Here is a 17,333-nt window from a genome sequence, read left to right on the forward strand (position 1 = left end):
TTCAGCCCAGGTCATGATCTCAGGGTCGTGAGATTGAGCCCCGAGTAGGGTTCTGTGCTCAGCACGGAGTCTGCTCGAGATTTTCTCCCTCTGCCCCTTCCCCCACTTGCACGGGTTCGCGTTCCCTTTCCCTCTCTCAAATAAATAAATCTTAAAAAGAAAATATTCCTAGAGCTACTAAAAAGCTTACATTTCCAAAATAGTAATGAAATCTTTTGCATTGTACTAGGAGACAGGGCCCACCAAAAAGACATGGCATATGATCTTAGAGTGGTCTTCCTTCATCTCTACTTCTCTGGAGGCTGGACTCTCCTCAAGCTTTAGTCTCTCCATTTTCTGCAGGTAGATCTTTAGTTTCTTGGTTAGCCCTTGCAGCCTGTTTTCCCTTGTGTTGGCACTTTTTTGTTTGAAGACAGTTTGCTTCATTTCCACTTTTGCGGGAGCAGGTTTTAGCTGAGAAATTGCGGAGCTCCTCTGGAGCTCCCTCACTGCCCCTCCACCTGAGTTGACCTTCCTGTTGGGCATCTTGGGCAGGAGAGAGGGGGACAGTCGGTGCCGGGATGCTGGAGAGAGAGAGAGAGAGCGTTCTGGAAGCTGGGCTGCCTGGCTGGTGTGGCTCCTCCCGCCACAGGTGGGCCCGTAATGACGACTTGTGAAAGTCTCCACACATCTAGGTGGAAGTTTCCAGTTTTCAATGGGCTTCTCTGTTACCAGAGATACACACTCAGATGATTTCACAACTTGATACTTCCCCTGGGTGAGTCAGCTTTCCTTTCTGAAGCAGCTGGGCTCGAGGAGAATGAGTAAAATACTCAAATTAAGCAAACTGAAGCGGTAACTTTGGGGATTTTCCTGTCTTAACAAAAGGCATTGCTTTGTCATGGAGTGCCTTCTGTCTGGACAGTGAAGCATTTTTGAGATAGAACTGATAAAACGCAGGTGTGATTCATGGCCTTTGAAATGGGATATTGGACTTAATGTCCTTCTTCCATTTTGATCTCTGGTCGTTGTGATTTTCTGAATCACTGGAGCTCAACACCTCGGCACCACTGGCCTCTTCTTTTGGTCCATCGTGTCATGTCTGACCACATCGTGAGGCCTTCCCTCGCAGCTTCTAGAGTCCTTGCTCACGTTCGTTCTCTGCGCTGCGTTGCTGTGAGCCCTCGTTTCTGTCCGGTGCCAAGATGGAGTCAAGGGCAGGAGAAATTCATTTTGCGTCTGCCTACAAGATCAGTCTTCCAGAAGTATTTGCTTGAATAATGTCGCTTCCCTGCTTCCATACCCTACCTTCTCTGGGCCCCTACTGCCTACAGGATATTGTCCAGATTCTGATTCAAGGTCAAGTTCCTAATCTTCCCCCTTCTGCCCTTATCTTCAGACACTCCCTTGTGAGAGCTTTACACCCTGCCAGGCTGACATTCTTTGGACGCGCCTGGGCTTCCTGCCTCTGTCCCTGTCTTCACGTCAAGACCCCACTTGGGAATGTCCTCCCCCATGTAGGCTCCTCCTTTCAAGTTGTGTTTGTGGCCCTTCCGATTCATGAAGCCTCATTTCCTCCCCCGAGACAGCGGTGAAGGCTGCCCCTCACATGCCCACTGCACGGGGTGAGACGCCTTGTAGTCGGTTACCAGACTAGACTCTTTTGCCTTTGTGGGTCTTCACTCTTGATCATCTGTAACGCCCCTTCAGCCAAGTATGAAAACTTTGTTCCAAGAAGACTCTCATTAACTGTTTCCCTCCCTGCCGTTTCCTGCCAAAACAGTTCCGGAAGAGCGATACGGCGTTCTGCACGTGGTGGGACATCTGAGTCTCCCCTGGGAATGCCGGTTGATAACTCAAGGTGTGGACCGTGTGGCCCAGCGTGGGCACTTGGGGCTTTCGTTCTGGACGTGGGAAGAGCGTGGCACGTGGGCTTGCATCGCGGGCATGGAAGGATCTGTCTCTGCCTGCCTGCCACTTTGCAGAAGGGGCACTTCTGAGTTGGAGCCGGGGATCTCGGGAGCTTTTCCTGACTGCTGTCGGCCACAGCTGCCCTGTGGGTGGCCCCCACGTTCTGCAGATGTTAGGCTGTCGCCTCGGCTGGGTCGTAGTCCCAGGCACCGTGAGGGAGTGATCATCGATGTCACATGTGTGATTTACTGTAAAATGCTGGCAGGTGGTGTCCTTGTCCTCCGCAGCGAACGCAGACGTCAGATTTATTCTTCACCAAGTTCAAACCTCATGAATCCTACCTAATGGGAGATGTTTGGGGGTGGTGGGGAGTATAGAATGGAAGTTTTCACAGCTGCTTTTTCTTTTATAGCTACTTTCCCCGTAAGCACAATAAATATCAAAGAGAAACTTTCTCTTGGCAGGGAAGCCAACGGGTGGCTAAAAACCCAGCTACTTTATCTCCCAAGCCCACACCTGTTTTTTCTGGGATGTGTAGGTGGAGTGTGGTTAGGGTGAGGCAGAAGGATGCTTTGCAATGCAGTCTTCATTTATAGAGGACAAACTTGAGGAGTCTTCACAGATCTTCGTGGTGAGGCCAGACTAGATGACAGTGGTTCACAAGAGTCTCACAGACCTGGTTCATAGAAGGGTTTGTGGGGATGAGACTGAAAAGCCCACCCAGTGGTAGCCGAGCCGGATCCCGGTGATGTGTCCCCACAGGGTGTGATGCCTTCAACACCGGCCCTACGATCCTGCAGGGTGTTCATCATAGTGGTTTTGCCTCAAGACTTTCTCATAATACTCAAATTCAGAAGCGCTCACTGTAGGGAGGACACTTACACTCTTGTAGCGGCTCAGAATCCTTTTCTTGTTAGATACTCAGGAAGGTGTGATCACACTAAATGTACCGTAACACGAAACTTAACTATTTTAACCACTTTCAAGCGTCTGACTCCGTGATATTGATGACATTCGCATAGTGCAACCATCAACCATTGTCGGGAGTTTTTCATCTTCCCAAACTGAAACTCTGTACCCACAAATCCATGATTCCCACTCCCCCAGCCCCTGCTGACCTTTACTCTAGGTGCTGTCTCTGTGAATTGGCCTCTTCTGGGTCCCCCATATGAGCGGAATCACACAGTCCCTGTCTTTCCGTGGCGGCGTATTTCACTGCACGTGACGTCCTCAAGGTCCATGCATGTGGTAGCAGGTGTCAGGACGTCCTTCCTTTTTAAGGCTGACCTACATTCCGTTGTATGGATGGGCCACATTTTCATTATGCGTTTACTTCTTGATGGACATTTGAGTTGTTTCCACTTGGAATGCATAACTGTTGAAAGGTAAAATAAAATTCTGTCCTGAAAAATCGGTGACGGAATGAATTGTACTTTGTAAATGTGTATTTCTGAAAACCATTCAAAATACAGGCCAGGGCACCTGGGTGGCTTTAGTGGGTTAAGCATCTGCCTTCGGCTCAGGTCATGATCTCAGGGTCCTGGGATCGAGCCCCGCATCAGGTTCTCTGCTCAGCGGGGAGCCTGCTTCTCCCTCTCCCTCTGCTGCATGCACTCTCTCTCTCTCTCTCTCAAATAAATAAAATCTTTTAAAACAATGCAGAAGCTCAAGCCCTACCCTGGACCTGCTGAATCAGATCTGCATTTTAAACCCTGGGAGATTTGTCTGCACATGACAGTTTGAGAAGTGTTGGTCTCTGAAGCCTAGAAATGTCTTCAAGGCAGGAACTCCACCTTGTAAGACCCACCGTCCCCCTGCACCCCCCCCACACACTATCTAGCACAGTTTGTGCAGAGTACTTGCTCACTAGATACTTACTGAAAGAATAAATACCAACTCTGAACTCAACACATGCATGTGACGGCCTTTTTGTACTCACCCCACCAAAGCATTTAATTGCTAGTATTTAAGCAGTAGTTACTAAGTGCAGACCCAAGTTACTATCTACATGCATTCTTTCTACATTCTAGATTTTGCCTTTGCAATCGTTATGCCCGGTGCTTGGGAGGCGGGGTGGGAGGAGATGAAACGGATCCAGGCACTCTTGAAGGACTGCCACCTGCCTTAAGAGTCTGCAGCCCTCGGGTCCCTGTGTGGGGGACAGGTGCTGCAGGCTCAGGTAATGAGCCAGCTGGAGCATTGGTAAGCTTCCCCGGGGGATTTCTCCGCCCTCCTCGTGCACTCCGGTGGTGGCAGCTTCTGCCTCCTTTATGTCCTGCCCTTTCACCTGGCCCCTCTTCTGCCAAAGCTCTAACTACTGGGGACCCAGGGTTTCCTTCTCTGTGGTTCTCTGCCCGAGACTCTGTCTTCTGTCTAGGCAGTGTCCTTCAGTCTCCCCACCCCTCTCGTCCTTAAATAACTTCTGCTGGGGGTGTCTCCATATGTAGGCCACCTGTCCCTGGGAGCCGTCCTCCCGCCACCAGCTGCCCACTGCACCCTCTACCGGGACGGCCCCTTGGCCTCTCCCACGGGGCATGTCAAAACCCAAGCTCTCCACCACGTGTGACCTGCACCTTGCCTACACATGGCTGAGGCTGTAATTTTGCGCGGGTGGAAACTTACAATCTGTTATTATGTTGGGATAAAATTGTCTAGACTTTTGAAACCAGTTATTAACCAAAATTTAAAGCAGTCCATTCAGTGAGGAGTAGTTGTTTAATTTTGTTTATGGTGTTCGCTTGCAATGAATAATTGCTTTGTGAACCGAGGAGTTCAGCTGTCCTTGGATGTAGGTGGAGGTTTTAGGAAAATACCGTGCATTTGCAGAACTGAGGCATGGTCAGTCGCTTAGTACCCGGCTTTTTAGCTTCATAGGGGAAATGTAGTGCTCTAGGACTTTGTGAGGGCTTTGGAAGTAATTCTTAGCTTAGCCATGGCAAGCAGTCAAGCAGTGAACTTTCAGACTTTACACAGATAAGCTCGTAACCGTTAACTTTTTTCACTAGTTTTCCTAGCAGTTTGTAAAGATAATAGCCTTCTGGTATAAAACCGGGGTTGCCGAACTTGTTTTTGTAACAAGCCAAGTAGTAAATATTTTTGGCTTTGTGGGCCAAAATGCTCCATTCTGTCCTGTCGCAGTGTGTAAACAAGTGGGTGTGGTTGTAGTCCAGTAAAATTTTTATTTACTGGAAAAAAAAAAAAGGCAGCTGGCTGGGTTTAGCTCATGGGCCATAGATTGCCAAGTGCTAATATAGAAAGCAGGCTGGGTTAGTAGCTGCTAAGTTCATTATTACTGTATAGGAAAAGTCAGGATTAAACATCAAGATCTCTCAGGATTAAAGTTATCGAATGGGCAACATTCAAGCTTTTCATGAGTCAGTACATGTTTATACATATGTGTTTAGCACAGAGTCGTGAATGCCGTAATATGCACAGTGTGGCATAATCTAATTAGGACTGTAGTCAAAGAAACTGTTACGTGTTAGCTGGGCCGTGGAGGAATCGGAACGTTCGTACGCACACAGACGATAAAATGGTGCAGTAGTAGAGGACAGCCTGACAGCCCGGATGCTCACCACACTCTCCTATGACCCAGGAGCTTCACTCCCAGGTGCAGACCCGCGGCAAATGCTCACACAGAAACTTGAACACCCGTGTTCATAGCAGCATAATAGCCAGAAAGGAAAAACTCCCGTATTCAGCAGCGGGCAAGTAGTTAAATCAAACGTGGTACTCCGGGGGCGCCTGGGTGGCTCAGTCATTGGGCATCTGCCTTCAGCTCAGGGCATGATCCCAGGGTCCTGGGATCGAGTCCCCGCATCAGGCTCCCCGCTCTGCAGGAAGCCTGCTTCTCCCTCTCCTGCTCCCGCTGCTTGTGTTCCCTCTCTGGCTGCCTCTCTCTCTGTCAAATAAGTAAAAATAAAATCTTTAAAAAAAAAAAAGTGGTACTCCGTAAGACGGAATATCATTCAGCCACAAAAAGGAATCAAGTACTAACAGGTGCTACCGTGGGGATGAGCCTTGAAACATTATGCTCCGTGAAAGAAGCCAGTCACAAAATGCCACATGTTGTAGGATTCTTTTTTTTTCTTTAAGATTTTATTTATTTATTTTTGCAAGCGAGAGAGCGAGCATGAGGGGAGGGGCAGAGGGAGCAGTCTCTCCACCGAACAGGGAGCCCGATGTGGGTCTTGATCCCAGGACCCTGGGATCATGACCTGAGCCGAAGGCAGACGCTTAACCGACTGAGCCACCCAGGTGCCCTGTAGGATTCTTTTTATATGAGCTGCCCAGTGTAGGCAAACGCATAGAGACAGGTAGTAGGTTGGGGGGTGCCGGGGCTAGAGGGGATCAGGAAGTGACCGCCCACAGCTGCCAGGTTTCTTCTAGGCTTAGGGAAGTGTTCCAAAACGGGACATGATGCTTGCACGGGTCTGTGAATATACTGAATAGCTGTTCACTTGTATATTTATATGGGTGAGCTTTCTGGTATTTGAATTCTATCTCAGTCAAGCAGTTACAAAACTGCAGGTATGGGATTAATGTACGAGAAATAGTAAATAACGAAAATAATCCATCCTTACTGTTTGGGTAAAGGAAATGCAGAAGACAAACCCCCTATCTTTGGATCCACTCTTTCAGGCTGTGAGTGTTCCTGAGCACACATGCTCTTTCCTATTCCCTCAGTGAATGGTAGCCCTCGTCAGTGCACAGGTGGCCCTGGATGAGGGATGTGTCCCTTGTTCCGCAAATGGGAATCGGTGCAGCCTCAGGGCCCAGGAGGGGTCCAGGCTGATCCCAAAGCCCGTCAGAGAGCCTGCAGGCCCCATATGTCACAGCTGTGTTGTTTCTGGGCTTGTTTGGAAGCTCATGAGACGTACTTCTTTGTTGCAGATTGAAGAAGGAAGTAAAGCTGCGGCAGTGGACAAGTTACTGGCTGGGGACGAGATCATCGGCATCAACGACATCGGTCTCTCAGGGTTTAGACAGGAAGCGATTTGCCTGGTGAAGGGCTCTCATAAAACCCTGAAGCTGGTAGTGAAAAGGTAAGACCCATGCCTCATGCCGTCTTTACAAACAGAAGTGAGTCAAATAGCAAAATGTGAAGTCAGCGTGGCTGATCTGTCTCCCTGCAAGCAATCCCAGTTTGGACTTGATGTGTGTGTGTGTGTGTGTCTGTGTGTGTGTGTACATAAAATTCTATTTCTTGGCCAAGGATGAAAGCATGTGCACACACATAGAATTCTATCTCTTGGCCAAGGATGGATCCAGCACCAAAAACTTAAAAGATGCCTTCTTGTATTACTAGGGATTGTTCATTTGATTGATGAAGTGAATTTGAAGACTGTTTTCTGCAACAATATGTAGATCATCAGCAGAGAGCTATGCTCCCGTTCCAAATAAAGTGTTGTTCCTGTTGTTTCCACAAGGTGGCAGGCTACTGCGTTTTCGTTTTTTATGCTAAAATAGAGCATGACCGCGCACAGACGTTAGGTTTCCAGGGCTTTCCAGGGCCAGGGTGAGGTCTGGGGGGGAGCAGGCTGCCTGTTCCTAGAAATCAGATTGCCCATGGAAGTTTGGAGGACTTGAAGGGGTTAGAAAAGCGGAATTGGGAATGTGATGCTTTTAGACGCGGGAGCTGCAACAGCACTCCTGGACCCCCGTAAAGGTGCTTGGGATTTGTCTTCATAAAGAACTATTTCTCCACCTTGCATTTTGTCAGTTGGCTAATTCACAGTAAAGTGTTTGCATGTCCCCCGCCCTTTTTTTTTTTTTAGCCGAACTAGTGCAGTCTTTCTAAGTTTGGCTGTAAATTTTTTTTTTTTTAAGATTTATTTATTTATTTATTTGACAGAGAGAGCGAGTGCACACAAGCAGGGGGAGTGGCAGGCAGAAGGAGAAAGTAGAGGGAGAAGCAGGCTCCCCGTGGAGCAGGGAGCCTGACGTGGGACTTGATCCCAGGATCCCGGGATCATGACCTGAGCCAAAGGCAGACGCTGAACCAACAGAATCACCCAGGCGCCCCTTGGCTGTAAATTTTTAAAAATAAGTGGACTCAATCATTTACTTTAGTTTTTAATACTGCCTTGAAGGCCTGTTCCCAAAGGACTTTACTCTTTATTTATTTTTTTTTTTTTGGACTCAAACCATATCGAAGGAAGAAAAAAACTCTAATTCGTTGCCGCACTGAATTAGCAACCTCATTTCTAAGTGGTACAGGCTACCGTCTTTGTAAATGAGAAGAATAAACTGAGATGGCGGTTTGGGAGCCGTTTCGAGAGGCTGAGGTGGGGGCGCACAGTTATCCCTCTGTGGGCGCGGTACCTTGCTGAGGCGGGGGGTGGGTGTCCTCGCAGTGCCCCGACGGAAACAGCGCAGCGATGGCAGGCACAGAACCTTGGCCCACTGAGCTGAGCTAGGCCTTATGCACTGTCTCTGGGGCTCCTCGCCGGCCCCCAGGCTGAGTCGGGTTGCCCTCCTCGGTCTCCTGTACGAATCTGCAGGCTTCCTTGGAAATGAGACGCTATAGGTTTTGACAGTCGAGTTGACAGGGACTTACCAGTAGCCAGGCCCATCGTTGGTGAGATGTGAGATGGTGGGGGAATAAGCATGTCCTTGATATGCTGCCAATTAGGATACAGATTAGACGGACTTTCTGGTGGGTGGTTTGACATCGTGTGTTTCAGAAGGCGTATCTTGGACCCACAGTTTTCGTTTCTGGGCTCCCAGATACTCAGTCGAGGGAAATGACATGAATTAGAGACCGTCCACAGTGTAAAGTACTGCTCTGGTATCAGCATTCATTGCATTGGAAGATGCCCCACAAAGCCCAGCTCAGTGCAACACATAAAAGCGGTTGGAGAACTGTGTACGTCCCATTCTTACAGGTTTTGTTTTTTTTTTTTTTTTTAAGATTTATGTATTTCTTAGAGCAAGCGGGGGTGGGGTGAGGGGCAGAAGATGAGAATCCTGAAACAGACCCCCTGCTCAGCAGGGAGCCCAACGCAGGGCTCGATCCCAGGACCCTGAGATCACGACCTGAGACAAAAATCAAGAGTTAGCCGCGTAACCGACTGAGCCACCCAGGCGCCCTGAGGCTAACTTTTTATTCTTCATTTATTTCATTCTTTTTTTTTTTCAAAGCTTCTTTTTAAGATTTAAAAATATTTTTTTTATTTTTTTTAAAGATTTTATTTATTTATTTGACAGAGAGAGACACAGCGAGAGAGGGAACACAAGCAGGGGGAGTGGGAGAGGGAGAAGCAGACTCGTCGCTGAGCAGGGAGCCCGATGCGGGGCTCAATCCCAGGACCCTGGGACCATGACCTGAGCCGAAGGCCGACGCTTAACGACTGAGCCACTCAGGCGCCCCTATTTAGTTGTTAAAGTCGTACGTGGGCGGAGTTAGTAGAGTGCCGTGTTCAGAAGGGATTTGGGTGGAACAGGTAGCTCACATCCCCGTTTGCGTCTCCAGAGAGCAGCGTTGTCCCTACAATCTCCTGGGCTGCTGCTTTGCGTTACGGATGTGCGTGCATATTTACGTGTGTATCTGTGAAGATTGTTGCACGTTGAGTGCACTGAGGCCCGACTCCTGATTTTTCCTAATGACCCCACGGTGCCGCACGGTCTGGATCCTCTGCTGTCTTGCAGATCCTCTAGAGACGGACGTTTCTGCAGGTCGTGGTGAGTACGTAAGACACCGTGCTGCAGCGTGGGGTGTCTGTCCCCGAGTCTGTGTCCCTGCGCTACAAATGGAGCGTTACGGTCCGCTTCCAGCCCGGAGGGACCTGCATCAGACGGTTTGTGCAGAATGAGCTGTAGTAACCACCTCCACGTTCCTGGGACCACGTTTCAGGCTCACGTCCACTCTAGCAGAAGTAGTTTCAGTTTGTTTCTGTTCTCTTTGTGCATGTGACAGGTGAAAAATGGCTTCGTTGTTGAAGTGGGCGTTTTTCATTATGACTGAAGTCGGGCATCCTTCCATATGTGTAGAAGCTTTTTTTGAACTAGAGGAACATCTTTAAGCATATAAAAATAAACAATTCTGTTCAAAGCAAAGTATCTACGCCATGGAGAACTGGTCAGTGGAGGGTCAGGGGGAAGGCCACGGGGTCTGCTAGCTGATGGAGCTGACCGCGTATCTGAAAGACTCTTGGGGAGAGGGATCAGACTTTTGCCTTGAACGATTTTTGGGAGCCGCTGTGTAAAACCCTGCTTTTGCATTCTCTATATCCAGTTTTCTTTATTGTTTTTTTTTTAAGATTTTATTTATTTGACAGAGAGAGAGTGCACGAGAGGGGAGAGGGGCAGAGGGAGAAGCAGACTCCCCGTGAAGCAGGGAGCCTGCTATGGGGCTCAATCCCAGGACCCCGAGATCATGACCTGAGCCCAAGGCAGATGCTGAACCGACTGAGCCACCCAGGCGCCCCTATCCAGTTTTCTTTAAATGAGGTCTGCACAGCATAATTACCTGGTTTAGACGGGAATTCATGTTTTAAGCAATATATATAACAAGATATAAAAGCAAACCAAGCACTTTGTTCACTTTTTTTGCAAGCATACTTTTATTTATATTGGGGTTTTTTTTGATGTATTTGACATATAACACTGTGTAAATTTGAAGACACTTCTAATAAAAGGTATTGTGAAATTTTTAAAAATAACTTCGGATTAATTTTTTTAAAAGATTTTATTTATTTGAGAGAGAGAGCACAAGCAGGGGGAGTGGCAGGCAGTGGGAGAGGGAGAAGCAGGCTTCCCGCAGAGCAGGGAAGTTGATGTGGGGCTCGATCCCAGGACCCTGAGGTCATGGCCTGAGCCAAAGGCAGACGCTTGACCCACTGAGCCACTCAGGAGCCCCTGGATTAATTTTTAATGCTCTGTGGGCTCTTTGTGGGTATTACTTTTGTCTAATAGAAAAAAGTCTGAAATGGTGCTTTGTTCAGAAACATGAATGAAATTTTCTAACCCGGGTAATTAGTTAATATTAGGGTCTGTAGCTGTCACCCAGCACACGGTGAATTACTGCTATAAAATCCTGGAGATGCAGAGTAAGGACCACTGAAACTTCAACCTGAGTTTCTAGATTTTCCTTATTACAGAGGCAGCAGTGTCCTTTTAAAACAATTTCTCTGAAATTGGTAACATGTGTTCTTCTCTGTCTAAATTTAAATCTGCGCTTAAGCCCTGCCATTCTCCTCTTTGTCCATCCCCAGGCAACCGCTAATCACACTTCTGTCTCGCACACCAGTTAGCATTCTCTAGCATTTTATGTGGAGCTCCAAAATAGATCGTGTACTCTTCAAAAAAAAAAAAAAAAAGGCCAGTTTATAAAAAGGCACTCTGTAATTTATTCATAGACCGAGCCACAAACACATAAACATCCTATGTTGCCCTACCCAAGGGTGTGGCCAAATGATCAATTAGCTTGTTCAGCCCTTGTTTAACTCGATTCTACTACCTGCCGCCTCCTCGGGTGCCCCTCCCTGCCCATGGTTTTGTAAATAAAATGAAGCAGTGGTTCACATACTAACTCCTTCCTGCTAATGATAGCTGCTATCTATTTTTTTTTAAGATTTACTTATTTATTTTGGGGGGCAGAGGGAGAGGGAGAGCGGGGTCCCAAGCGGACTCTGTGCTGAGCGCGGAGCCCGACGCGGGGCTGGATGCCCCGAGACCACGACCTGAGCCGAACCCAAGAGTCGGACGCCCAGCCAACCGCGCCCCCCGGGCACCCCGCTGCTCTCTCTCTTTTCTTCATAGGCTGGTTTTATTTCAGTGTGTGAGGCGAGCAGGGGCCCCCGCGGCCAGGAAAAGCATCGCCGTGGGCCAGTGGGACAAAGCGGTGGCGTCCAGTTTCGGGGGAACGGGCAGCACATATGTCGTCATCGATTCGAAGCTGGGCCTGAGAAGGCGACGCATGGGGAGACGTGCACAGATCTTTCTCTCTCCCCGGTGGAGTTTCTTTCCCGGACAAACGAGAGCAAGCACTTCCCTTCTCCCAGAGTGGTGTCAGCTGGAAACGAAGAACTGCCACTGGGAGCCCCACCAAGTGCACGTATGTTCTCGTGCGCGGTACCCAGGAAGCAGAGAACTGCGGGACCGTGAGCAGAGGCTGAGCTGAGCGGGACGTTCTTGTCTTGTCCTGTCCTCCGGGTGCTCTGTGGTCCTACCTCTGCTGGGCCAAGGGAGTGCTGCTCGCGGGAAAGTGCAGGGCAGATGCAGTCACCTTTGCCGATGTGTGTCTGTAGGGTCGTCATCTACACGTGTCTCCCAGCCGCCCAGGCCCCACCCTGCGAAGCGGTGACGGGCGGGTCTGCGGTGGATCCTGGGCTGGCGTTTTCACAGACAGCCCCAGGCTCTTTTGCTGGGCAGCCCCAGTGGCTTAAGCAAATGTGCTTGCAGAAGGTGAAGTAAGACCAGAAACTGGGTCACTGGGCGTTTTCCTGATGCACGTAGCCGAGGTGACGAGGCTTCTCTGTTGCACACGTGCTGAAGGTCCGCCTGATGCCCACAGTGGGCATCAGGGAGGGCGAGCGTCTTGCTCAGAGCTGGCGTTAAGGCTCTTGTTGTCTGATTCTAGAAAACGTGCCCTAAAAGCTCGGCGTGACAAGTGCTGGGACAGAGTCCTCCATCTTTCCTGCTTCAGAGGCGAATTAGCATAGGTTCAGCTCCTTACAAGTACATATAACTTCAAATAGCCTACGGGAAATTTCTTTTAAATATCATGCCATTCATTATTTTGGAAAGCTTGCAGTTGCTCTTTTGGCTTTTCTTTCAAATCTGTATGGTAATACTAGTTTTGCTTACGATGAAGTCCACCTGCCCACCTCATCATTCATCTTATTCTCAACCAAGACTCAAAACTGTTGCAAGCAGTTTTGCCAGGGCCAAATTATCAATAGGGTTGATTCATGTGATTTTCTGCCTCTTTGCTGGCAGCCTTAAACCCTTTGTGACTCTAATTACATCCACTAAGCTTGCATTCAGGGGATTAACACCCAAGGATAGAGGTTCTTTGCAGGGGGCCGTAAGGGTTAGCCGGGCTATGGGCATAGTTACCTATCTGAAGAAAGAGGGTTTCAGATCTAGTGACCGCAGCCATGCTTGCTAGGAGCAAATTTCCCGTGACATGCATTGTTTGCTGGACGTCACTCAGTTGCAGCGAATTTTGCAGCGAGCCTGTGTTGTGCTGTGCTCCCCTCGGCTCCTGGCTCCTTGGAGCTGTCCTTGAGCAGGTGGTTCTGCGTGCAGCCCCGACATTGATTAGCACAGATGTTCCTGGGAGCAGCTTCATGCCACGATGCAGCAAGAGGACAGGGGTGGCTAGGACGTCGGCAGGTGTTGTCCCTCCTACCTTCCCCTCCCCGGAGCTCTACCTGGGGCAGAAACTGTGTGTGGGTTTTGCCGGAGGCTTTGCGCCTTTGTAGGGCTGTCGGCAGGTATCAGTGAAGTCGTGTGCTTTGGGAGGGTGGTCTGCAGGCGTTTGCTCAAGTGTCGGGGGGAAAGTTTCTGTTTTGAGCATTTTGGAGATCATGGCTGTTTGCTACATGCTTATTTCTTGTTAAACAGAACAGAGCCAGAGATTAACCTGGACAGATACCCTGACTTCTTTGAGCTCTTTTCCATTGTTTTTATTAAGTAAAATCAGGAGAAAAAGAGAAAAGTTGCTTCTATTCAAATTTAGGCTTAGTTTATGGCTTGAGCAGTTTGATCAGATGAATTTCCAATTATGTGAGACATTTCATATTCTAAGGCAAGTAGAGAGTGGTGAAAAGTTAAGATTTTTTTTCATTGAAGATGTAAGTGATGTTTATAAAACGTAGTGTGAAAACATCGATGGTTTCTAATATGTTAAGACCTGCAGAGAATGTTTTACTTATTTTCGTTTCTTTTATATATGACTTTTATATCAGCCCTGTTGCTAATCCTTAGCACTATTTATAATTAGCTTTATAATTAAAACTTATTTGCAATAAGATTTATTGCACATTTGAATGTCCTGTCTTTGCCAAAAAATCCATTCTCTTGAAATGTAACCAGGAAGTCGGGTCGGCACCCTTTTTTTTTTTTTTTGGGTCGGCACCTTTTAAAACATTGAGTTGAACTCACTCGTTCGTCAGCTGGGGAGATACACTGTGAACACAGGTGGGTGAGATAGTCTTTTTTTTTTTTCTTTTTCTGAAACGAATAGATTTATCGACATGAAGAGGATAAAAGTTACTAGAAAAAGCCAGTCATTTGGGTCTGTTCCAGTTCTGCCTGTGTTCATGATGTGACATTTCCACACAGTGTTCTGAGCTGACACACACGGAGGGGGCGCCAGAGGCTGAAATAAGCGACGTGCACTCGGCCTTGCTAGGGGAAGGGTGCGGGGTGCCCTGACCTCGTGGACAGGAACCCTGCTGCTTTCATCCTGTGGGAATGCTGCCTCTCAGCCTGGCATCTGTTTAAAATGCAGCTTTGATGTCTGGTATCCGTTTCAGCTACTTAGGCCATTAGGGAATGTTTATCTGAATTCTCATCATGTATAAAAGCAGGAACTGTCTGAGTCTTATCCCGTGGGACCGTAGATTGAAGCCAGCATGACACCCCCATCCGCAGCATTGCGTTGTCTCACCTCTGCCAGGGAGAGGAACCGTGTGCGATGCAGGGGGTGCTGTGGACGTTCGTGGAATGTGGTAGAAGTGCTCCAGGGAAGTGGTGAGGATCCCACCGTTAGGTCCAGCCCTCCAGGAGCTAGCTGGCTGCTGAGTGTGCTCACAGGGACGCACCAGGAACGCTGTAACAGGTGCTGAGCCAACAGACGTCAAGAGGAACGGAAGCAGATCTCAGCGGAGTCTTTCTTAAGGATAGGCCGTTGATCTGTTCTTGGAAGGCTGAGCCAGGGTTGAGCCCCAATCTGGTCCTACGTCAGCAGTCCCAGGGCCCCCTAAAGAGAATGGCAGAGGGGATGCAACCCAAAGGAGTGCAGGGGGAGGAAGCTGGAGGCAGAGAGTGCAGGACCTGAGCTGGCATCGGAACGTGCCAGGAAGGTGAGTGCAAACGCATCAGCCCGGTCAGGGCTGCGCCCAGCTGGTGCCCCTGCTCCTGGCCCAGGGGCACGCTCCAAACAGCAGCTTGGCTAGATGCCTGAGCACGTGGGAGCTTGGGCTTCCTTCTGTGGCAGCTGGGAGCCCTTGAAGGTTCTGGAGTGAGAGCAACGGCTGTGCAGGGCAGAGGTGCAGGGAGATGGATCTGGCAGGAGGTAGAGCAGCAGAGGGAGAGGCTGGTTAGGACGTAGTCTTCCGTAGGCTTGGCAGGAACTGGAAGTGGCGAGATCAGAGCGAGGTTCATTTTGTGTTTGTAGAGGGGTGCTTTTTCTTTGTTTCCTTTGGAAGGAATAAGAAGGATGCTTGCACTTGCCCTCTCCTCTAGCACAGACTCCTCGCCCCCCGCCCGCACCTCCCATGCTGGCCTGTACCCTCTCCCCTCCTCGAATTCTAGGGACTGTCTGCATAGGGCTAGTCCCACGCACTCAGGGGCTCACTGAGGACCATTTGCAATACTCTCCAGCCCAGCCTTTCTCCAGAATCCAGGCCTTTTCCCAGTTCAGGCCCCCTGACTCTTTTCTCTAAGATGCTCCCAGTGCATCACTGTTGATTTTTCTCCCCCCAGGAGTCTCCCCCGACCTCAGTGTTGCCTGAAAGCCCTCACACCCCGTGCACATGCCCATCACAGTGGGCACCCAAAGCCGGGCGCCTGGCCTCCCTGTGTGGCCTCCCTGGCCTCCCAGCCGGCGGGTCGGGTCCCGTCAGGCCGATGGCGCTCGTGGTGACCAAGCACAGACTGTGTTTGTCTTGTGAGGCAGAGCCTGTTGGCTTCATTCTAAAAGCTTATGAAAATAACCTAGCACTCGTGTGACTTCTTTTTGGGTGGGGGAGGAAGGAACGGATTCTGTTCTTTATGAGAATGATAAACATTTTATTGAAGCATTTATTTTAATAATTCCTTTTTTTAAAGGATTTTTGATGTCTAGATGCGTTCTTCATTTTCAGTGATAGCCTAGCATTTTTCATACTTGTGATCTAAACCCTGTCCTTCCAAAACTTCCCCAGAGACTACCTAGCATATAAAATTATTTTAAAAATTAACATAAATTTTTATTAATCCTGGTGTATAATTTGTGGGAAAGGCTTCAGGGGAACCCTCATTAGGGTGAATAATTTTATCTGAAGTACCAGAAAATATTCATAGTCAATACTGTGGTTTTTCAGTGTTTATATGAAAGGAATATTAAGCACTGCTGAGAGGTTACATTTTGGAAGAGGGACAGGGGCATGGGAGAATGCTCACAGAACCAGGCGGGCTGCAGAAGGAAATGGACCTGCTATGTCTGCAGGATTCTCCTGATTGTCTAGAAGCAGATGGGGGGAAATGCACACAGGCTACCTGTGCTTATCTTTAGGTGGTGGCTTACTTTCCTCTCTTGTCTTAGTGGCTTCTTTATTTTTAAATGTGTTTCATATCCTTTTTTTAATTATGATTTTATTTATTTATTTGAGATAGAAAGGGGGATAGAGCACAAGCAGGGGGAGTGTCGGGCAGAAGGAGAAGCAGACTCTCTGCTGAGCAGGGAGCCTGATGAAGTGGGGCTCTACCCCAGGACCCTGAGATCATGACCTGAGCTGAAGGCAGATGCTTCACCAACTGAGCCACCCAGGCGTCCCGTGTTCGGTATTTTGTAGGATAAGCATGCATTGTAAGGATTCCAAACGTCAGTAGCCACTTGAATAGGAAGGATTTCTTCCCTGTCTGCTGGGATGACCATAGTATGGAATGTGCCTGTGCACCGAACCCCGTTTCCAGTACTTCTGGGATTGTGGGGCTCCACGCACAGTGTGGGGCGTTGTTGGTCTTTGTGGCACCCCTGCGCAGCCACCCGGCACAGAAGCAGGACCTCGGGCATCTCTGGGGCGAGCTGCACAGGCCTGCATGGCTGTAGTGAGCTGCCCACCCGCCCTTCCTGGCTGTTTCCAAGGCCAAAACTTTCCTTCTGTGTTTTCCCCCATGAAGGGGCTTCCTTCCTGGTCTCCCCAGTCGGCTTCCATCGATCGGTGGCCAAGGAGGGAGCATTCCTTTGGCAGCCAGAGCGCTCGGTCCCCAGTGAAAACGAGGATGTTAAATCGGCTCCCGTGTCTGTTCCAGCTGGAGCCGGAGGGGCAGTGACGGTGTGCGCACACTAGGTGGCGCCAGAGCACTCGGTCCCCAGTGAAAACGAGGGTGTTAAATCGGCTCCCGTGTCTGTTCCCTCTGGAGCCGGAGGGGCAGTGACGGTGTGCGCACACTAGGTGGCGCCAGAGCGCTCGGTCCCCAGTGAAAATGAGGGTGTTAAATCGGCTCCCGTGTCTGTTCCAGCTGGAGCCGGACGGGCAGTGACGGTGTGCGCACACGAGGTGGCGCCA

At 49.2% G+C, this 17,333-nt stretch overlaps 1 protein-coding gene across 3 annotated transcripts in view; it reads left to right on the plus strand.

The window, feature by feature from the left end:
• The window catches only part of SHROOM2 (shroom family member 2), a 133,357-nt gene that overhangs the window by 57,565 nt on the left and 58,459 nt on the right, over window positions 1–17,333 (plus strand). Inside the window, exon 2 of one of the 3 annotated variants that reach the window (XM_032391117.1) lies at window positions 6,784–6,935. In XM_032391117.1, the coding sequence (XP_032247008.1) occupies window positions 6,784–6,935 (152 nt within the window). Of the gene's footprint in view, window positions 1–6,630; window positions 6,936–17,333 lie in introns of those variants that run through there. The other 2 variants (XM_032391116.1, XM_032391114.1) reach the window with 2 other exon arrangements.

This window comes from Phoca vitulina, unplaced genomic scaffold (assembly GCF_004348235.1).
Source record: "Phoca vitulina isolate PV1807 unplaced genomic scaffold, GSC_HSeal_1.0 scaffold60, whole genome shotgun sequence".
Classification (NCBI taxonomy): domain Eukaryota; kingdom Metazoa; phylum Chordata; class Mammalia; order Carnivora; family Phocidae; genus Phoca; species Phoca vitulina.